We start from the raw sequence: 23,022 nt of genomic DNA, 5'->3' as shown, positions 1-23,022 counted from the left end.
TTTTTGATTAATTATTTTTTTATCGATTATATCTATCTTAAAATTTAATTTATATTTAATTTGTATAAAAAAATTATTTTATTAATATATATTTATCTATGCTGAAAAATATTCATGAAATCGACATTATAAAGTAAAAGTAATTCACATGGTGATAGCTGGATGCTTGCTGCCTTTGCTTGGATTGATGTGGTGGCTGTAGGCTGTTGGTATGATGTCTGTCTTTTGACGGGATATATTTGATATGTAGTCAAATAATATATATATATATATATATATATATTATATATATATATATTATACATATGATGTTTCTTCTGGGAAGTATCGCAGCAGTACCCTTCTTGACCGCTGCAAAGAGACGACTTATTTTACCTTATAATAATCAAACAAACAAGATTGCAACTTCTTAATTAGAATACTTCATACGAAATTTCCTGTTATATTTTTGAATTTTGTATACTTTATATTCAGCAAATTCCTTCGTGTATTTATACAAGGGCATATTCATGAAGTACATGAACAAGAATAAACCTGTTTTCTCGGACCCCAAACAGGAGAAGGGAAAATAATAATAATCATCATCAGGATAGTCCCATGTCAAATATAGTCGGTGTTGTATGTTTCTTTGTTCTTTGTTTGAGTGGTGGGGGAATGATGGATGAATTTGCTGAAGCGAAGAAGATGGTGGATGTGGGAGTAATTGTTGATCTAAATTCACTGGTTGGATCAGTGGCGAACGCATGCATTCACATGGCAATCTCTGATTTCTATGCTGCTCATCCTAACTTCAGGACCAGATTGTCTCTGCACCTTCGGCCCTCCGATGATGTTCTTGGTGCTGCTTTTACAGGTTTTTCTTTTCTCTAGCTACTTGAAGAAATTATTTTATGAATCTTGTTCGAATAAACTCGACAATCAGGTCATTAATCTATTTAAAATAAACTCCCAATTAATCATTCACTTTCATATTCATATATAAAAAAGTAAGTTAAAAATGAGACGAATAATTTTTTTGTTTGAGACCATGAATGATAATGATACGATGAACATGATTTATGTAATAATTTTTCCTCCTCCTAATAGCAAATAATTTTTTTTTAGTGTTTTAGACCATTCGAATCTCAGTGACACCTCCTATCACCTCCACAAAGTAATGAAAATAATATGTTTGATAATGGATAAGTTTATAGTATACGTCGCGTACCGTAATGTATTACTAAAGCGATATACCGAAATATACCACAAGCAAATTTATCATTATTATGTAAATATTAAAAAGTATAAGGATTTGTTTAAAATTAATCATTCATTAAAATTTAATTATAATTTTCATAGAATTGTAATTAAATTATATTTTTATTAAAAAATAATAATTAATTTAAGTAATTTAATTTGTTTAGAATTAATATTATTAATGACCACCTTCACCTGAAAAATCAACTGCTACAACATATGACGCTTCAGTTCGCCATAAAATCAATTGCTCATGCTATTTTTAATAATAAAAAAATGGGTAAGCTACACTTTTAGTACTTAAACTATTACTTTTATTCTGTTTTAGTACCTCAACTTTCAATTATTTTCAAAATCATACCTAACATTTACTTTTTGTTTCATTTTAGTAACCCGCCGTTAAAAAGTTAATTGTACATCTTACTGATATTTTTTATTTGGTTAAACTACACAGGTCATCACTCAACTATATTCACGCACCTATTTTGATCACTAAAGTTTTAAAAATAAAAAGTTAATTGTACATCTTACTGATATTTTTTATTTGGTTAAACTACACAGGTCATCACTCAACTATATTCACGCACCTATTTTGATCACTAAAGTTTTAAAAATTTAAATTTAATCATTAACCTTTTGAACTGCTTCTATTTTGATCTTCTCGGACTATATTATTATTTTTAGTATGACATGATAAATTAATATTTAACATCAATTAATATTTATAATAAAAATATATAATTTTAATCCAACCCTTAATCCTCAAACCCTAATCATCGATTCAAACCCCAACCCCATCGACATCACCCTCCGACCACCACATAAGAATCTCTTGAAAAATCGTTTGCAGACTGGAAACAAATGAACACAAAGAAACAAATTTAAGTTTCAAAAATATAGCAACGACCATCACCTTCACAAAGACAAGAAAAATGTAAACATTGCTCAATATCCATAATTGAAATAACAAAAAGCTTAGAGTTCTTTTTACATAAAAACAAAAACAGCAACAACAAAGGGAAAGCGCACAAAGTAGATGAGAATGAAGTTGCCAACCATACTTCCTCATTTTCTCTTAAAATATTGTAGTTCCAGAAAAAATATAATTAAAATAAAGAAGAGATAAAGAGTACGAAACAAAAACAAAACAAAAAATCTAAGTTTCTGTTTATACTTGTTTTCTTGCACTTTCCCTCATTTTTCAAGTAAAATAAAGATAACCCATTTCACTAGATCACCTACCAAACAAAAGCAACATTACCCCTTTTTACTTTCACAGACATTATCATAAAATCAAAATGAAAAGAATAAAGAAAAAGAACAAGAACATGATGAAGATAGGTATGGACTGCAAGGTTATTTTTTTTATTTTTTGTGTAGTTTCACTCAATCGTAGCATTGCCTCGTGCAAGGAAAGAGAAGGAAATGAAAAACAAAAACAATGGCTAGTCTGGGCTTTTGGGTTTTCTTTATTTCATGAAGATGAAGTTAAGGATGGGTTTAGATCGACGTTGGGTGTGGAGATTTAGGATTAAGATTAACGATTTTGATTTTGATTTTAAGTTTTATTTGACATTAATAATAATAAATTTGTCATGTCATACTAAAAATAATAATTAAATAATCCACATCATCAAAGAGAGATCAAAATACAAGTAATTTGAAAGTTAAATGATTAAATTGAAAACTTTTAAATTTTAGTGACCAAGATAGAAATGAGAAAATAGTTGAATGATTTGAATCGTGTAATTTACCTAAATAAAAAAATACCACGTCAGCTGTGTTGTTAACTTTTTAACAGCAAAGGTACTAAAATGAAATAAAACATAAACGAAAGGTATGATTTTGAAAAAAAATGAAAGTTGAGGAACTAAATCAGAACAAAGCGATAGTTTAGATACTAAACATGTAGTTTACCCTAAAAATTATAATTTAATTATAATTCTATTAAAATTATAATTAATTTTTAATAAATACATAATTTTAAATAAATCTTATACTTTTTAATATTTATATAATAAAGATAAATTTACTTATGGTATGTTTAGATACATTGCGTTGTTGTATGTAATGGTATATGACGTACGTTGTAAAAATTTTCGTTTGATAATATTATAAGTTAGTGGGTGCCCCTTATTATTTTAGTTGTACTTAATATATTTTCTTAACAAAATGATTTATTAATAAAATATTAAATTAATTGTTTGAAATAATATAATATATTTCTATTTTATAAGGTCTTATTTTTTATCTTTTACTTAAAATTCTGAAAAATATCTGACACGACTTTACTTGATGTAATGAATGAACAAATTTAGTTGAAAATGTTGTCATTAGACATACGTAGTACTTCTCCGTCTAAATTATTGATTGGATATGATTAATAATAAAAAAGGTGATTTTATTTTTCTTTTCAAATAATATATTTAAAAGAGTTGACTATACATTCACTTGATCATATATTAAAACGAATTTTACAATTATTAAGAATAAGTTGATCTAGTGAGACTAGATCTCTTAAGAAATGTCAAATGTTTGAATTTTTGATATTTTGAATGAAGCAAATTCGGTTGGGAGGATAATCGTCGCCTTTACAATATGCAATCTGAATTAGTCGATTAATAAATTTGATACTTATACTAAACAATTATAATAATTATTTTTCATAATTATATTAATAATATTTTAAAAAATACATAAATTATCATTTAATTTTTTTAAAAAAAGGTAAATAATTATAGTATAATTAATTTCTTCTATTGATCATCGATACCTATCCGAATTGCAGCACTAGAGTTGATTAATGAGGAGGAAGTTAATGCCATCATCGGACCACAAAGTTCAATGCAAGCTAGAGTTGTAATGGATATCGGCCAAAAGGCTCAAGTTCCCATCATTTCATATTCAGCAACAGCTCCCTCACTCTCCACAACCCAGAACCCTTTTTTCGTTCGAACAGCTTTAGACGATAGCTCGCAAGCTAAAGCCATCGCCGCCATCGTTCATTTATATGAATGGCACGAAGTAGTCCTCCTCTACGAAGACACTGAATACGGAAGCGGTTTAATCCCCTACCTATCAGAAGAGTTTCAACGGTTCGACATACGGGTGAGTTCGAGGTTTCCCGTCTCCCCAAACTCTGGTAACTTGACCATCTTAAAGAAGCTCAACAACGTAATGGCGACGCAGACGAGAGTGATCGTCGTACATATGATGTCTTCGTTAGGGTCTAAACTATTTTTTCTTGCAAAAGAAGCAACCATGATTAGTGAAGGATATGCATGGATCATTACAGATGGACTATCAAGTTTGTTGGATCCCATGGGAGCCGATGTCATTGGCTCCCATGCAAGGTGTGTTGGGAATAAGGCCATACATACCACAGTCCAAAAGCCTTAAGAATTTTAAAAGGAAATGGAAACGTGAGATTCACTCTAGTTCGACCAAATTAAACATTTACGGGTTTTGGGCATATGACACTGTTTGGGCACTAGCTAAGTCTGTCGAAATGGTTCAGCGTGAGAGTTCCGATATTATGAGACGAAGTTACCGGAGAAAGGCAAGTCAGATTCCTGAAATAAGAGTTTCTACAATAGGTCGATCGATCCGAAAAGAGTTAGTGAAAACCAAATTTAAAGGTCTCAGTGGAGATTTCAGTTTGGTTAGGGGACAGTTGCAGTCTTCAGCTTTTGAAATCATCAACGTGGTAGATAAAATGGAGAAAGTTTTAGGGTATTGGACCCTTGAGAATGGATTGACAGCAGAATTAGGCAAACCTGTGAAGGCGACATATTCAACCTCCTTATATCATGAACTTAAACCACCTATCTGGCCGGGAAACATGAAAGCTATGCCCCGAGGTTGGACGATACCGGTTGTAGGTAAGAAACTAAGGATTGGGATCCCTGTGAAACCTGGTTTTGAAGGATATTTGAAAGTGAAACAAGACCCTTACAGCGATGAGTTCATCGTAACAGGGTTCTCGTATGATGTATTCAAGGAGGCATTAGCGCTTTTACCTTTTGCAGTCCCCCTTGAGCCTATTCGTTTCCCCATTGGTAACAACACAAGTTCAGGAACATATGACGAGCTTCTTTACGAAGTCAAACTTCAGGTGCTTCGCCTAGTACTTAACCCGAATCTCGAATGTTTTTCCGTTTATTTTGACCACTAATTAATAGCCTACTCTTTGTGGTGGTGTAGAAATTCGATGCTGCAGTGGGAGATATAACAATTCTGGCAAATCGATCTCGATATGTAGATTTTACATTGCCTTACTTGCAATCACATGTGTCCATGGTTGTGAAAATCAAAATGATGGGAGAAAGAACATGTGGATATTCTTAAAGCCGCTGAGTTGGGATCTTTGGTTAACAACAGGGGTAGCATTCACCATGGCCTTCCATTTTCTGAAGATATCGAGACTTCTGATTTCTTCTTCAGAAAATAAACCCACACCTTCCTTGTTGAATCATCGATGAAGGTGACATAATATAGTGAGCCTGCAAGAGATGGAACTGGGGATGGTCCCCATACATCAGTATGAACCAATTCTAACCTTTCTGTCTTGGGTGTCTTGCCAATCTTTGCAAAACTGACTTTCTTTTGTTTGCCAAAGATGCAATCCTCGCATAGTCCGACATCTACATTCTTTAGATCCGGCAGCTTCCCTTTTGACAAAAGTGTCTTCATCCCTTTCTCGCTCATATGCCAAGCCTTTGGTGCCATAGGTTTGATTTTCCATCAGCATCTCTACTGCAATGAATTCTCTAAATTTGAGGTTACATAGAGAGTACCAGTCTTCTTACCACGAGCAATGACGAGTGCTCCTTTGGTAATCTTCCATTCACAGCCTGAAAAGGTTGTGCTATATCCTTCTCCATCAAGCTGTCCAACAGAAATCAGATTCTTTTGAGGCCAGGAATATGTCTCACTCCTGTCAGCTTCCAGGTGGTCTGGTTTGGCAACTTTAGTCGGATGTCTCCTTTTCCGACGATCTTTAAGGTTTCATCATCAGCAAGATGAACCTTCCCAAAATCACCACTGACATAGTTCTCCATGATTTCTTGGCATGGGGTGGAGTGGAAAGATGCCCCTGAATCCAAGATCCATGATTCATCGGACTGTTGACGCTTAGAATCATGGCATCACCTGTCCTCTGTCACGTTTGCAGATCCTGTGCACCGGTATCTTTCTTCAGTGCTCGGCAATCTCTTTTAAAGTGACCTTTCTTGCCACAATTATAACAGGTAAAATCTTTCTTCCCGTTCTAGATTTTTCCTGTCTGGATTTTGATCTGCCACGATTTGAATATCTTTTCTGAAGTTCTTCCTCTAGACTCCGTGTGCAAGGCTGATGAGGTTGATGCTTCACCCGATTCTCCGTCGAATTCTTCACTCAGTACCAGATCCCGAACATCGTCGAATTTTAATTTGCTGTTTCCCGACGAACTGCTGACTGCTGTAACAGTAGCATTCCAACTGTCTGTAGAGATGATAAGAGAATTAAAGCTCGAACTTCATCATCGAACTCAATTTCCACTGAACTCAACTGGGTTGTGATTGTGTTGAGTTCATTTAGGTGTTGTGCCACCGATGCCCCTTCCGTCATCCGCAAATTGAATAATCGCCTCATCAAATGAACTTTGTTTGAGGCCGGCTTCTCATACATACTGGAGAGAGCCGCCATAAGACCGCCGTGGTCTTTTCCTTTGCTGTTGAAAGCAACATTTCGGGACAACGTCAGTCGAATGACTCCGAGGGCTTGTCGGTCGAGAAAGCCCAGTCTTCATTCTTCATGCCCTCTGGTTGCTTTCCTGAGAGAGGTTGATAAAGATTTTTCTGGTACAGAAAATCTTCAATCTGCATCTTCCAAAAGCCAAAGTCCGCACCATCGAACTTTTCAATTTTCACCTTCCCTTCGTCTGCAGCCATCGCTTCCACTCGAATCTGGCTTCTTTTGGATCGTTTCTGACAATTCTTGCGAACCACCGTGTATTAGAACACCACCGTCGCAAACTCGTATCGCCGACCGAAATTTCACTATTCACGAAATTCACTATTCACGTGAATAGTAATGAATAGTAACCTCGCAGAAAAATTGACAAAATTCACAACCAAAAGCTCTGATACCAGTTGTTAGGAAAATAACCGAGTACAAGTAATTCCCTATAACCAGATTAGTGAGAATGCGAAATAAAAGCGGAAAAATAATACCCAAAAATTGATAACGAGTTCAGCCAATTGTGCTACGTCTCCGGGCTGCTGCAGATCTTTTACTAAGAGAGAAAATTTACAGGTGTTTACAAAACACTCACTACTCACAAGAAAGCTCTCTAGTATAGAAGAAAGAAATGTTTTGGGATGATTTTGAAGCTAATGGGTAAGGTATTTATAGTATAACTTAGGGACTAATCTTTGAAATACCCTAAAGTGCAATGACTAAAGTGAATTTACCCATTCCTATTTTCAACAAACATCTACCAAATTTTACAAACTTTGAAAAACATTTTTCAAAGAAACATTTACCAAACTTTGAAAAAACATTTTCCAAAGTTGGTTGCCAAACTTTGAAACTTTTAACACTTAATTCCAAGCTCAAGAAGTGTCGATTATCATCCTTATCTTCACTAAATTCGAATAGAATGCTAGCACAAGAAATTACCACCTTAGTTACCTCTACCTAAGCTTTAGAGAAAGGGGAAGCAGAAGACAAGGGCATGAGAAAGATGAACAAGAAGTTTTCATCTTTCCCCCAAAATCTTCCTTGGTGACATAAGCACAACTCAATGAAAATCATTATTTTTATTAACTAATGACCCATTTGGTCATTTCTCATTTGACCGCAACTTAAAAAGCTCTTTTCTATAGTCATTCAAACCATAATCTTATCTGATTGGGCCTAACCAATGTAATCATATTTTCACATCAATCTGTAAACCTTTGACATCATTCAAGGCGTTACAACTTTCTCTTCTCAAAAAAAATTTGTCATTGAAATTTACTTGAATTGAACAAATCTGGATATTGAAGTCGCATGGACTCCTTCAACTCTTATGTAACCTCCTTCGCTTCATGGTTTATCCACAAAATCTTCAATAGTGGAATTATTTTTGTTTCGAAGTTCTTTAACCTTTTTAGCAAAGATCTCCAATGGTTCTTCTTCATAAGACAAGTCCGAGCTAATCACAATATGCTCAATATAAACGATGTGAGATGGATCCAGACAATACCTCCTCAACATCGATACATGAAAAATATTATGAATACACATATGATTCATCTCCAATGATGAAATCAATCTATAATTTATGGATCCAATCTTATCTAAAATATCATATGACTAAATAAACATTGAATTTAACTTTACTCTTAAAAAATAATAAACTTTTTTTTGGGTTAAAAATAGATCTCATTATGAACACAAAAATTATTGTGGTGTCCTACTATTATTGATATTACTCGAACCAACTACTTTGACTTATTTTAGGGTAAAATGCTTAAATAATCTCTTGATTATAGGGAAAATTTTTCAAATCCTTTTATTTAAAAAATTATAAATTAATCATCTAATTTAAATGATAATAAGCCAATCAAAAAACTATTTGAGTATTTTATCCTAAATCGGCCTATCTTAAAACTGCCCTATTTTGACTTGGACTCTTTCCACCGCATTTTTGTCATGCCTTAAATATTTTTTTCCCAAGAAAAAGAAAAGATCCGCTTGCCAAACACATTTTTTTTCTTCATATTTTAGAATGGGTAAACCCACGGCAGATGAATAATAAAATTATTAAAAATACATACAAGAGAAAAGAAAATATTATTCGTTACCTGTTAAAAATCATTTTTAAGAAATTAAAGTAAATTATACTATAAGTTTTATAATTATTAGTACGACTATAAATAAATCATTTAATTTTAAAAAATTATATATGAATCATTTAATTATTCTATTCGTACTTGGTAGAAATATATCCTTGTACAAATAAAACTGTTATTAGAAAACGATATTAAAAATATCTTTTAATAATTTTCTTACTGAATAATTATATCATAAGTAATTTAATTTTAATAAGATTACAAACGGGTTACCAATTATTACTAATATTACAAATAGGTTTCTTAATTTTAAAAAATTATCAAAAAAATACTTAATTAATAAAAAAAATATAAAAGGAAACACATTTTGAGTTCTGAACTTCTCAAAGATTACAAATGAATCATTAATTTTGTGTTATAATTGACCCAGAAATTAATATTAAAAATGTGAGTAGTTTTTCAACAAAATGGAAATAGTATTTTTAGCAATGGAGTGGAAAAAGGGAGATTAAACGATATGAGTAAATAATCATAATAATAAGGAACTTATTGAGTTGCATCAGTTGTTAGAAAGAGTATTATTCTCCCTTGAGATTTTATTCGAATAGTTACGTCTGCAGAGTGTGTATTGTCAATGATTAAGAAAAATTATGAACATATATTACCTTATAATCACCCCATACTATTCAAAATGATAATAATAAGTGTAAATTACTCGTTTAGTACTTCAATTATTATTTTTGATCTAGTTTGTACCTAAATTATTATTATTTAGCATCGTTGATTTTTTAACAATGGGTGTCAAATTGAAATCTAAACTAAATATTAAATATGATGTTAAAAAAAATGAAGTTTAGATATCAAAATAAAATAAAAATAATAATTTAAATACTAAAGATATAGTTTACCCTAGTAATAATAATAACAATGATATAATAATATTGTCAATGAAAGTCGTCGGCAAGAACGCGTCCATTTCAAAACAGGCGGGGGAGGAAATGCTAAATTCACACCAAGGTAACATATTAGGCAGTCAACGCTCCCTTCCTTCTCTCTGTCTCTCAATATAAACTGCTTTTTACTTCCCTCTCTGAAGTTTTTCTTCTTCTAAATCTATTATTGTGCTTCTCTTCTTTCAAGTTTTTGGAAATTTTCAGTGTTAAAAAAAGGTTGCTTTTGCTGCTTAGTGCGATAAACCAAAAAGAAGAAACTACGACATGCATGGGAAAGATATTCTTCAAAAAATGAAGGTCAGTTGAAAGTTTAATCGTTTTTCTTAATCTTCGATGTACGTTTTTTTAAAGAAAAAAGGGGTTTCATATTGTTTAATTTCTTGCTTTGTTTCATCTGTTTATTTTGCATTTGGCGGTAGATTCAATGCATAAAACCAGAGTAGACTTTCTTGGTGTCACAGTTGGCTAATGGGTTTAAAGATTGTAATTTTAATAGTTTCTAGGGATGAGTTTGGGAAATTGTTTAATTGGGTTATGCTCATTCCATCTCAAAGGATTGTATGATCTATCTTTGAATTTTAACAAGATTGGTGCTGGAATGGAGCTCTTCTGATGATTAGTCGTAGTGGAAACAGTGATGGACTGAAGGCGGCTGGCGGTCACCCCTAAAAAATTTAAAATTTAAATTATCGTATAATTTAGATATTTTCTTTGTATTCTGATAATATGTTTTCGCTCCTAGAATTTTATAAGTTTGTCCCCCTCAACATTCATTTCTCCTTATGGGAAAGGTTCTGGTTGACATAGGAAATGCTTCATTTCAATATAATTGCATCATGTAGTTGAAAGTAAGGTATTTAGTCAATCTGTGATTCTAAGCAAGGTTATTTATCTTCGTAATTGGACCGTATTTGTCCAAGTTGTCGACAATCCGTCGGATGCTGCTGCTTGAGAATGTTCTGTCATAATATGGTGAATTGGTGACTTTCGTTTGTGGAACCGTGTAATGCCATTTTCATGGAAGACAATTGTCATCTTTGTGTCAAAAGCTATACGTTGCTGCTCTTCTGCTGTATACAGAACGAATTCGTGAAAGAAATTACCTAAGCATGCTGTTTCTGTGCACTTATATTACCTAAGTGTTTATGTTATTTACCTGGTGTGTTGTTTTCATCTGAAGGCGGGGCTCTTTCCGTCTGGGGCCGACACGGGGAAAGGAAAGAGCAAAATGTCGAAGCATATTACACATGGTTTTCATTGCCTGAAGGGAAAATCAAATCATGACATGGAAGATTATGCTGTCTCTGAGTTCAAGAAAAAAGATGATAGTGAGTTAGGTTTATTTGCAATCTTCGATGGACATTTGGGTCATGATGTTGCAAAGTATTTGGAGGGCCATCTGTTTGATAACATCTTGAAACAGGTAGAGATTCGTGTGATAATCGACCTATGATTCTGTCTCAATCCTTAAATAATGTATGTTTCTTATTGCATGCAGCATGACTTTTGGACTCAAACGGAGGATGCAATAAGAAGAGCTTATCACTCTACCGATGCCGAAATACTGGATAAAGCAAAGCTTCTAGGCAGGGGAGGCTCAACCGCCGTGACAGCAATACTTATCAACAGTCAGAAACTGGTAGTGGGAAACGTAGGTGATTCTCGGGCAGTTATATGCAAGAATGGTGTGGCAAAACAACTATCTGTTGATCACGAGCCAAGCAAGGAGAAGGGAATGATTGAGCGTCTTGGTGGCTTTGTATCGAACCTCCCAGGTATCTAGAATTCATACTAGTAATTCTGCTTCCACATGCCAAAAACTCGATTTTGATGGTTTATCTGGTATCTGGAAACTTGAACGTCCCTTATTATCTGATCCTCATAGGGGATGTTCCACGCGTTGACGGGCAGCTGGCTGTAGCAAGGGCTTTTGGCGATAAGAGTTTAAAGTTACACCTTAGCTCTGACCCAGATGTGACAGTGGAGGTGATCGATGATGACACGGAGTTCATAATTCTGGCCAGTGATGGGATATGGAAGGTATAACAAGTTTTACGATTCTAGTTTCATCCAACAAATCGAGATTCGAGATTTGTCGTATTTATCCCCGATCTCTTGGCAGGTCATGTCGAACCAAGAAGCAGTGGACACTATCAAGAACATAAAGGATGCGCAAGCAGCAGCAAAGCTCTTGATAGAAGCGGCAGTCTCGAAGAAGAGCAAGGATGACATCTCTTGCATTGTTGTATGGTTCCGGTGATATTTCTTTAGACAAGTACCACACATTTTCCCAAACAATTGGAGAAATTTAATAGCTAAATACATGTATATCATACCAAGCTTTTTTGAACACTTCTTAGCTTTTGGTGGTGTTGTTTTCTAATGCAATAATTAAGCAATTGTACTTTAAGTGCTTTCAAATGAATAATTAATCACCCTACTTAAGACCTAATTGACAAACGATTTACGTTTCAGGTATGAATTCTCTGAACTTCAAGCAATAGTGTTGATGGTAAAATGTGGTTTATGTGGTCTCAAGTATGAATTCTTGAAATTTTATGCAATAGTGTTGATGGAGAAATGTGAATTATAACAGTTAGAAGTTCATCCCTTTTGGTTTGGATGGAGAGTCTAGTTAATAAAGATGGACGTAAGATTTTATGTTAGAGAGCAAACTTCTAAAATTTTAGAGGGAATCGTACTTATAAAATTCTAGGGGAAGAAAATAGATTATCAATGAAAAAAGAAAAAAAATTAAAATATATGATAATTTGAGATTATTTAAGGGTGACAACTGTCTCCAACCGCTCCTTCCCTCTCAGTCGATCTCTAATCGATAATATTTTTCAAAGAAGAATGATGACGATCAACAATAAGAACGAGAAAGATAGAGAGATTCCTTTTTACCCATTGTGTCTGAAGGTTTATATATTGACCTTTAGTACATGTGGGTGTCAGACTTAAGATAATTATCGTTATTCATAGGTTAATAAAGTAAATTGATATGATTATTATATGACATAATTTATCAGTGATGAAATTAATATGATCAAATCAAAAGGTTACAATTATTCGGAAGATTTTGAAACTGTGACTTTATTCCGAAGACATTGATAAGAAATAGTAGGAATTGGAGGACTTTATTAAAGAAAAGCAATCTTTTTATGCAATGAAGAGATTGGTGGATGATTCGTTCCTTCATATCCTCATTTTATGTGGGAAGTTCTACGGTACAGTAGTTTTAATATACGATTAAAAAAAAGACGTTATCGATTTTGTTATTATTTAAATAATAAAATTAGGTAAAAAATGACTGAAAAAATTATTATTTCTATCGATTTTGTTATTATTATTAATTACCGATATAGGTAAACACGATAGAAAAACTCAATAAAAAATAATATTTTAGATAGCGCTTTACCGGATATATTACCAAAACCGGTAAAGCATCCAATAATAATAAAATCAGAAGAAATAATAATATTTTCGATTATTTTTTATCAATTTTATTATTTAAATAATAACAAAATCAATAACACATTTTTAATCGTATATTAAAACTAACTCATGTGCCCATTTTCTCTAACTTTAAGTTAATGAATGAAACCCCTTGGAGAAGGGGAAAATGCTTAGTCTTCTAAAAATCATTGACCGAACACACCCATAAGGCTTAAACACGTGTCAAAACCAAAATAAAACCGTCGGCCATTATATATATTAAATGATCGACAGCAGCTCACCCAATTTCCCAAATAACTTAAAAACCCTAGAACTTCCCAATTTGTGTTTATATACCCATCCTGCCCTCCCTCCCATTAAAATCATTCCCAATTCCTAGGGTTTTAGACAAAACCAAATCCTCCGATTGAGAAATGGCTACCGCGACGGGACAGGCGAACGCTAAGAGAAAGCCGGTGTTTGTGAAAGTGGAGGATTTGAAACCTGGTACGACTGGGCACACTTTGATCGTCAAAGTGGTGGAGACGACTCCTGTCAACACTTCCTCCAGGCCCAACAGGTCCCGTGCTCTCCTATCTCGACCTGCCCCTCCGACCCGAATCACTGAGTGCGTTGTCGGAGATGAGACCGGCACCATCATCTTCACTGCGCGCAACGAACAAGGTATCCTTTTTTCCCTCTTATCAATGATTCAATATGTATGTTGTTCAAAATTTATAGCCTCTGTATTTTCAATTGATTTCATTTGCTGTTGGACTTTATTGAACAATCGATGAAGAAAATTGGTTGTATTTGTATATAAGCTTTGTCTTTCTATTTCCAGAATGGGGTGTATTTTCTTATTACTCTGATATTTTACTTTTGATTGCGGAGTTGATCTTGAAACAGAGAAGAATATTAGTGGGGGGTTTTCGATGATGTGCCTTGGTTTTTTGTTGCTTGCGTATTACCATATCATGATTTTGATGATGATTATGATGAAATTTAATCTGTCTGATACAGTCGATCTTATGACGAAAGGCGCAACTGTGATTTTACGGAATGCTAAGATTGTTATGTTCAAGGGAACTACAATGAGGCTTGCTGTAGACAAATGGGGCCGGATTGAGGTAACCGAACCTGCTAAATTCGAGGTTAAAGAAGATAACAATCTTTCTTTAGTTGAATATGAGCTTGTTACTGTTCCTGATCAGGGTATGAATTAGGGGCTGATCTTATGAACGAATGAATATATATATAGGAGGTGAATACTTTGGTTTGGTTTAGTGTCATGATTAGTCCTATGAGATTGTTGTAGTACTTAATAGTATTTGGACATATCTCATTGTGAAATTGATTTGGACTTTCTTTTGCTTCTTGTTTATGCTATGAACTATCCGGCTTAACTTTGGAAAAATAAATTGTAGTAAAAAAGCTCTGTTATTCACTTCGACTTCCATATTTGTGATGGTACTTGATCATTGCACTCTCTACAAAATTAGTTTAATTGGTGTGCATGGTCGGAACGATGTAAAATTTGAAAGAAAATACAATTTTCAGGGGCGACTGCGTCCGCTCACTTCCCCTTTGGTCCATCTCTGCACGTATCCACCTAAACTTCTTGTAAATCCGCCATTGATTTATGGTTAAAACACAAAAGTAGGGTTTATGGTTAACTTTTAAGTCACTTCTTGACAAAATTTGAAACGCAATCTCCTCGACTAATTTAGAACCATTTGAGACTTGAACACTTTTATGATTTGTCGTGAACTTTACACTTTATTCAATTTAATCCATAAATATGATTTTTGCAAAAATAATCTCTCCATCAATTGATCATCTTACTCTCAATTTTCCCATGTGCCTCTTGAAAACATGAAAAGATTACTTGCATTATCGTGGAGATTAATAATTAATTCTTGGAGAGAGGGCAGCCAATTCCATGGCGCTTACTAGGGAACGAAACAAACAAAAGGCAGCCTATGGCTCCAATGCATTCAGGCAACAACTTCAGCCACAAATCATCACCGTCCTACACTGTCTTCGGATGAAAGCAGTTTACAACATTTTGCTCAAACAAAACAAGCGCTATGAAAATCATTACGGATACCAAAGCATGGAAAAAATCAATGAACTTGAGCTTATACTTGTTTGCCTCCTCTACTGATACTTCAACCTTGCCATCCATCACCCATAGCCCTCTAAACGTAGCCACCCCGTATTGGACCTTGCCTCTTTCGTCTCTGACTGTCAGAGAACAAAATAAAGAAATACATGCTTGCGCAAAATGCAACGAGGCCGAGCAGCGAGTTTCGACAAACCTCGGTTTTGCACCTGCCGTTGTTTGTTAAAATCAGGGACAGTAATTGGAACATCAGGGCAGAGCCCGTAGGCAGGAGCTTGGACAAAACGGTGGTTCCTTTGAACGTCTTTCTCACGATCTTTTGTTTCTTGGTCTTTGGTTGATTTAATATTGGCTGTAATAATGGACATTCCGACTTGGTTTCCGGCTTCGACATTCTTCAAGAGAGGTTGTTCGTGTTCATCAGATTTGATGTCCATGAAACTAATTGCTTGAGGTTGATTTTGATCTTTCCACAATGTAATCTGCAGAGATTGTGCGATTGGTGGGAAAGAAATGGGAAGCATTTGTAGGGAAATGGGAACCGTCGAGTGCATTGGAAACAGCTAACGAAAACATCAGTAAATTTGGTTCCAAACAAAACAATCATCCTACAAGTTCTTAATGTGTGTATATGAACAAAATAAGTTACGTTTTAAAATATTTTAGTTTGTAGAATACTAAACGTAGTTAGTTTAATGATATGATAATTTTATTAAAGAGATTAAATTTTAATTTAAGGTTAATTTAAGAAGAATTTCAACCTAAAATATTATTATGTTCAATCTAAAAAGTTAAAAAAATTATAACATTTTCAGTTACAACAAAAAAGTTAGATTGTGAGAGTTTAGACTTTACAATTAAAAATATTATGCATAATATAACATTTTAGATTGTAACTTATCTGATTTAAAAAAAATTACTCTGTCTAACCTAAAAGGTTACACTCTTATAAATTCTTAATTACAAATAATATTTTTTCTATTTTTTAACTTTATATTAATAAATTGTATTTTAGAATTTTCTTATATCTTCCATTCGTGCCTGTTAGGTGTTGTCTTAATTAGTTTACTTCATCACATAAATGTGTTAAGTCATTATGGTATTGCTCGATGTTAACTGTTAACTTACAACCCACGAGTAACACATTTGAAAGCTACTTCCCATTTTCTTATTTTTTTTCTATGTTTATATCAGCAATTTCTAAAATTCACACTTGCCCACCACTTGTAAGTTATTTAAATTAATTTTTGAAAATTAAATATTTTTAAAGTATCTTATTTAAAATTTAAAAAGTATAATGATAAAATATCTCAACATTCATATAAATGATAATTTTGTTTTATATCATTTTTTAAAGCATTTTACTCATGAAATTTTAATTTTTGATCAAAACAAATTTTATTGGATAAAACCGTTAGACATTAGTTAACTAATAATCAACTCATGTTATGGCATGTATAACATTAGTAATTAGAGGATGTTGATACAATATTGTATCAACATCATAAATTAATCGTTAATAAACTAACAATTTTCATTTAACATAAGCTTTTTTAATACAAAATTAAAATACCAAAAGATAAAATATTTTTTTTAAAAAAGCAAAATAATCATTCGCACAACTCTTATATCCTATATTGGATAGAATGAAAATTTCTGTCTCCACCAAATTTACAATTATTAGACTGAAAGCTGTGGGTTATAATTTTAATTTTGTTGGGGAAATAATAAATAATTATAAATTTTGGGATGCATGAAACAAAAAAACAATATATATGCGAAATTAACGGATCTTACAAACTTGACGTTGAATTAAATATGGAGACGTCGGTCATGAAATCACCGACTGGACTGGATAAGAGCCATGATGGGGGGGGCCAAGTTCTGTACACCTACTCCGATGTTTAGGCCGATTTTCATAATTTAACCAAATTATTATTTTTATTTCCAAAAGTTGACCTAAAAGTAAACGCTATTGGCGCGTGTTCCCAAGAGCATGACCATTTCAACTACAGCTGCTCTTGGATTCTTCCTGCAATCACCATTAAACCCTAATTAAATTATTAAAAACATCAGGGAAGATGACATTTCTTCATGATGGAACAATGTGTGTGCTTTCCTTTTGTCTTTTTCTGGGTTTTGATTCTCCTCTAAATGGACATGCTAACACATATATAACCTATTTTTCCTTCGTTTTGGAAGATATGGTCTTCACTTCTAAATTTATAGACTTGCATGTAAATGAAGGAGGATTTTCCCTTCAAATTAAGAAACAAAAACATAGGGATTTGTCCAAGTCAACTCGGAAACAACGATGAGTCAGACGGGACCTTCAATGATGATGACGTGCTTAGGCCCCTCGCCTGCTGTGATGATGTTTCCATGATGCTGCACGTTCCTTCCCCTTATAAAATCAATGGAGAAAAGAAGCTCAAATATGTTTTTACTATCTTTTTTTTTCTTTCAGCTATTGAAGAAGATGAAGATCTTGGTACGTGGTTCAATCATGACAAGAAAAGGTCACAATTTTAGTTGAATAAATAACAGTTCCTCCTGCAAGTTTAATCCTACAAGAAAGGGTAATTTCTTTGATTTTCTCCCTGCTCTTTCCTGCTGCTAATTTGGTGAAAACAAGTAAACTTCGATGGAGCAATAAAGGTTCAGAGTTAGCGTTGCCGTTATTGACTTGCTTGCTTCCCATTAAATCCTGAAGCTTTGTAGTTTGTTATTCGACCGTAAAGCTTCAGGATTTGTTGCTTTCAACTAAAGGGGTCACCATGTCTTACTTGCCCGCTCGAAAGGGGAGACACAGACAACGGTACGAGGATCATCTGAGGCTTGTTGCAGGGTAATCTCCAAATTTCACTGCTAATTCGTACTTCTGTAGATGCATCAGTGCTTTATTCCTGGTGTTTGTGGTGCAAAATATAGGTGTATTCCATACAGACTGGAGAATGATGCTGAAGAAAGCAGGATCAGTGTTCTAATGATATCCACGCCGAATCGTGATGATCTTGTTTTCCCCAAAGTATATATACTTCCCCCCTCTTCTCCATTCCCTAATTAGATGCTACACATGGATGAAAAATTTCATGTCAACATGATTTTCCAGGGTGGATGGGAAGACGACGAGACCGTGCACGAAGCGGCATGTCGAGAGGCCCTCGAGGAAGCCGGAGTCAAAGGAATACTCGATGTAGGTACCAATTTGATCGAATTGTTAATGAACATACGAATTAGTACATGCTCCATTGGCATGATGATGAAGAAAGACACTTCGGTTTTTATCCAGGAGGATCCACTGGGAGTGTGGGAGTTCAGAAGCAAGAGTAGACAGAACAGCTGCAACCTTGAAGGTGGTTGCAGAGGCTACATGTTTGCCTTGGAGGTGACCAAAGAACTCAATTCGTGGGCCGAACAGATCACTTACAACAGGAAATGGGTCAGTAATAACCAAGAAACCAAGCCTTATTTTTTTAACAGTACGAGATGATTACAAAGTAGTATCTTTTGTTTAACAGGTTTCTCCCGAAGAGGCTTACAAATTGTGCCGGTATGATTGGATGAGAGAAGCACTGGGAGCACTGTTGAGAGGGATAGAGAAAAACAGCAAGACGGAGGAGCACCAGCACCAGATATTATCAGCTGGTTGCTCTGCAAACCCATCAAACCTTGAAGAGTCTTTTACAAATAAGTGTATTGTGCAGGGTTAATGACTGCAACTCCTAGTCCTAGGCAAATGTTTGAGTTAGATATTTGGTTGTTGATAGCAAATGTGAAGTGGACATGTTTGTTAATGTAATTAATAGAATGATTTTCATTTCCACAAACATTTTCCTTTTATCTTGCTATTTTGGGTCCATGGTGTACCCTGCTTTCTCAATGGTCTATAGGAAGAAAGAAATGAAAGGGGTCCAGCCAACCAAGAATTTCCTTTGTTGAAATAACAAACAAACAATAAATAATGTTATAAAGCCAAAATGCTAGCTGTGAACCTTTGTTTGGTATAATGTACAACAATTTAGATTATATAACTTCTTTTTAAGTGATTATAATTAATATATACTCAGAATCTTTCTTAATATATATTCAGAATATTTTTTAATTATTAACGATATGTATACACTTTACAATTGCTTGAATTCAAGATTTTTAGAGAGAAAATAATCTCTTTTTTACCACGAAGACTACTCAATTATATAACAATCACATCGCTTGCAATAATACTATTAAGGGTAAATTACACGTTTAGGACCTCAACTATCACTTTTGTTCCATTTTGATCATCCAACTATTTTTTTAAATTATACACACGTTACATTTTGGTCACCCACTATTAAAAAGTTAACAAAACTGTTGACATGACATTATATTATGGTAACACGTCAACATCATCATTAATTTATTAACGATGAGTGACCGAAATAAAACTAAACATTAGGCATGATTTTGAAGGAAAAAAAATTGAGTGACCAAAACAGAACAAAAGTGATAGTTGGGATACTAAACATGTAGTCACCCTATTATTAATTAGTTGATTTGAAATTTCAACGTAGCGTTGCTTCGTCCTTGTTCCGTAGCAACTTGTTTGAATGAAAATGATGGGATTGTGATCTGATTCCGAATGGACTTTACACCGCTGCCATTGATGAAAGCTTCCAAAAATCCTTTAGAAGAAACACCAAAGGTGTTTGTACAGTAAAAACAAACCTTTCTGATTTAATTTAATCCTTCACATACAAATCAAACCAATTACAAACCACAACCTTCCTTCCTTACAAACACAAATAAATCCTAAAACCAACACTCTAAGATTGTTAATATACTTTCTGACTATAATTTTTAGATGAAACCAGCTTGAGTGGCCTTTTCTACAAACATTCTCTCTATCCATGAAACTGTAATCCGTTGCGAAATCGGCAGCCAGCACAGTTATATTGGGTGAGATATCCCAGTCGGATTTGTCACTCTGGATCGTGTGCCTTGGTTGTGTTCCACACCTCTCCAATCCACTAACATTATCGATCCGGTTACGTATTTCTTCAAAAACCTCAGCAGCAACGGCTTGCCGCTTTCCCATCTTGATGTCAAAGCTTCTTCTTGGCCTCTCTGTGATCATAGGCCGAGCCAATGACATTGATGAGCCAAAGAGAGGAGATGACTCCACCCTGACCATTGCCCTGAAGTTACTTTTAGACTTGGGGATGTTGGACAAGAATATCTCGAAAACGTTGCGAATACAACCGTGGTTATAAGGATTCCTTTTCGAATCATATCGGCACCGGAAATTCTCATATGTTGTCTGCAAAAACATAAAATAAGCAAGGCAAAGAAAGACGATACAAAATAAGAAATGAATGTAAAGAAGAGATCAGAACCTGGTTGGTAAAAATCAAATAGAGATGGAACACGGTGAGGCCTCCAACGAACCAGGCAGTCATAAATGTATATAGTATAAGAATCGCAGAAACGGGGGACTTGACGAATGCACTCCAGTGGTTACAATGATATTCAGCCATTATTTTCTTAATGTTTATCCAGCAGAAGACCAAAACGTACAGGCATAGTATGGTTGTCGAAAACACAAACATGAAGTAGAATCTATAATTTCTCTGTCAAGAAACGGCTTTTACATGTCAGCCTCGAGGATTAAAAAGTTCCAATGACGAAAGCCAGCAAAGCACATGAGAAATCACATCTATGTCATAGAAACCTATCTTAAATCCTACCTCTTAAATTGATTCTTACAAAGCTGAACAGGAAGTTCATGTTAGGAAAGTTCTATGAGCAGCATATTTTTATAACAAAGAAGAGTTCCAATTTACCAATGACGGAAAATGTGTGATTTTTTGAATTATAGATTGCATGATCTCATCACTAAGTAGACTCCGATATAACGAATCGAATTATTTTGTTGTTACTACTTCAGAGTACCAAGCAAGACATTATTGACTAACATGAAGAATTTGTACTTCTAATCCCTTTGTGAAAGGAGATACATGAAGGCAAGTTTCCAAAGATGAAAGCGATTGCTTCTTTTGGTTCAACAAGGATTAAGCTAACCCACATTTTCCATGAGCTGAAAAAAATTAAACACAGAAGCAAAATACACCTACCCAATACATTGCCCCACCCAGGGACAATGGTGATCGAAACGCTCAACGCAGTTATTGCATATCGAGCAATGTGAGCAACGTAGTGGACGGTATAACATACACGTCTGGCAGTATTTAACCTTGACAATCACCCCATTAACCACAACATCTTTGGTAGGAGGTAAATTAGGAAGACCAGCAATGCTCTGACTCCCTGGCCAATCCGTAGACATAGTCGAAACATCTTCCTCCGTTCCGGAGGATGGTCGTTTCGAGGAATAATACCAGGATCTCTCCCAGAAGTGAGCAGCAGCAGAATAAGATCCTGAACTAATTTGACAGGAAAAACAATATTAATCACTGAATGAACCCAGACAATAAAAAAAACCAAAGAGATTTGTTCAATTTTCTTCAGTTAATAGAAGATGAAAACTTCCATATATGGATAACAGAATTAGAATAGCTACGATGAGACTGCCCATATGATTGTCGAATGCACGAATGATTCTTCGAGAAACAAAAGCGCAAAACAAAACGACTGGGATCACAACCAGAGATATCGTAAGGAAGATTGACCTTACATCTGGACCAAATATAACTCTTACCTCCAAAGAAAAATTTCTGGACAGAGATTATCAAAAAAAAATGTTTAAGTGCAAGAACAATTATTTAAAACAAGAAACCCAAAAATGGGAAAGAAATTGCTTCCTTTCCAAACTTGATAAACTCGAACGGGAGTGGCATTGTAGTCGATGACACGGCATTCGGAATAAGAGAGCTGAGCCGACAACGGTGCTCTGTACATCTCTTGAAACCACAATCAGATATCTCTATCTATATAATCTAATTCTTCGTCCTTTTCAGTGCTATTACAATTTCCCACATTATTGTAATTATTTGGGTTTTCCTTGTTTTGGGGAATGTAGATAAAGATACCCCACAAAGAAAAGATTGTTTTTGTTTTTTATTTTTACCTGGAAAAAGATGGAAGGGAAAGGGAAAGTTTGGTTCTTTTAATGCAACAGAAGGGGTTAGGGTTAGGGAGCAGAGTGCAGGGATGTGTCTCCAAAAAAGCTTAATGCCAGAAGAGATGGAAGAAAGAGACAGCAAAGGATTGTTACAGACAAATGGACATGGAGAGAAACGGGATATTGCATATTTCCTTCGCGTGGCGACTTTCAGCCACACGAGTCGGATCGCCTAGTTTGATGACTATCTGTTGTACTCTTTTTTGTTTCGACTTTATTTTTAGGGTAAACTATACAAATGATCCTTTTACTTCTCTTTATTTCATCGTCATCCTTAATATTAATGGAAAATTCCAATACAATCCAAGCATATTTTTATAGAATGTT

General features: G+C 34.3%; 4 protein-coding genes and 1 pseudogene across 4 annotated transcripts; 4 read left to right on the top strand and 1 right to left on the bottom strand.

The window, feature by feature from the left end:
* The first annotated feature begins 522 nt into the window (after positions 1-522).
* Positions 523-5,584, top strand: LOC120188427 (glutamate receptor 2.2-like). Its single transcript, XM_039191875.1, is given in 4 exon segments — positions 523-853; positions 4,025-4,535; positions 4,537-5,350; positions 5,440-5,584. Coding segments are annotated over 4 exon segments (1,665 nt in total). The 5' UTR covers positions 523-657; the 3' UTR covers position 5,584.
* Positions 5,585-10,148: 4,564 nt separating this feature from the next.
* LOC120188426 (probable protein phosphatase 2C 58) lies at positions 10,149-12,357 on the top strand. Its single transcript, XM_039191874.1, has 5 exons — positions 10,149-10,306; positions 11,190-11,432; positions 11,508-11,784; positions 11,895-12,049; positions 12,132-12,357. Exons 1-5 carry the CDS (start codon positions 10,274-10,276, stop codon positions 12,267-12,269), a joined length of 846 nt encoding a protein of 281 aa, XP_039047805.1. The 5' UTR covers positions 10,149-10,273; the 3' UTR covers positions 12,270-12,357.
* A 1,406-nt stretch (positions 12,358-13,763) lies between these two features.
* On the top strand, positions 13,764-14,822 carry LOC120188382 (uncharacterized protein At4g28440-like). Its single transcript, XM_039191828.1, has 2 exons — positions 13,764-14,131; positions 14,471-14,822. The coding sequence occupies exons 1-2, from the start codon at positions 13,882-13,884 to the stop codon at positions 14,671-14,673; spliced, it is 453 nt and encodes a 150-aa protein (XP_039047759.1). The 5' UTR covers positions 13,764-13,881; the 3' UTR covers positions 14,674-14,822.
* A 3,490-nt stretch (positions 14,823-18,312) lies between these two features.
* LOC120188321 (nudix hydrolase 13, mitochondrial-like) lies at positions 18,313-19,380 on the top strand. The gene is made up of 5 exons (XM_039191776.1): positions 18,313-18,420; positions 18,504-18,600; positions 18,685-18,768; positions 18,865-19,014; positions 19,094-19,380. Exons 1-5 carry the CDS (start codon positions 18,350-18,352, stop codon positions 19,283-19,285), a joined length of 594 nt encoding a protein of 197 aa, XP_039047707.1. The 5' UTR covers positions 18,313-18,349; the 3' UTR covers positions 19,286-19,380.
* Positions 19,381-20,304: 924 nt separating this feature from the next.
* On the bottom strand, positions 20,305-22,804 carry LOC120188398 (annotated as a pseudogene).
* Between the last annotated feature and the right edge of the window lie 218 nt (positions 22,805-23,022).

Source organism: Hibiscus syriacus, unplaced genomic scaffold, assembly GCF_006381635.1.
Source record: "Hibiscus syriacus cultivar Baekdansim isolate YM2019G1 unplaced genomic scaffold, ASM638163v2 tig00116944_pilon, whole genome shotgun sequence".
Classification (NCBI taxonomy): Eukaryota; Viridiplantae; Streptophyta; class Magnoliopsida; order Malvales; family Malvaceae; genus Hibiscus; species Hibiscus syriacus.
Note: the sequence above shows the minus strand (reverse complement) of the source record. Positions and strands in the feature narration are given on the sequence as shown.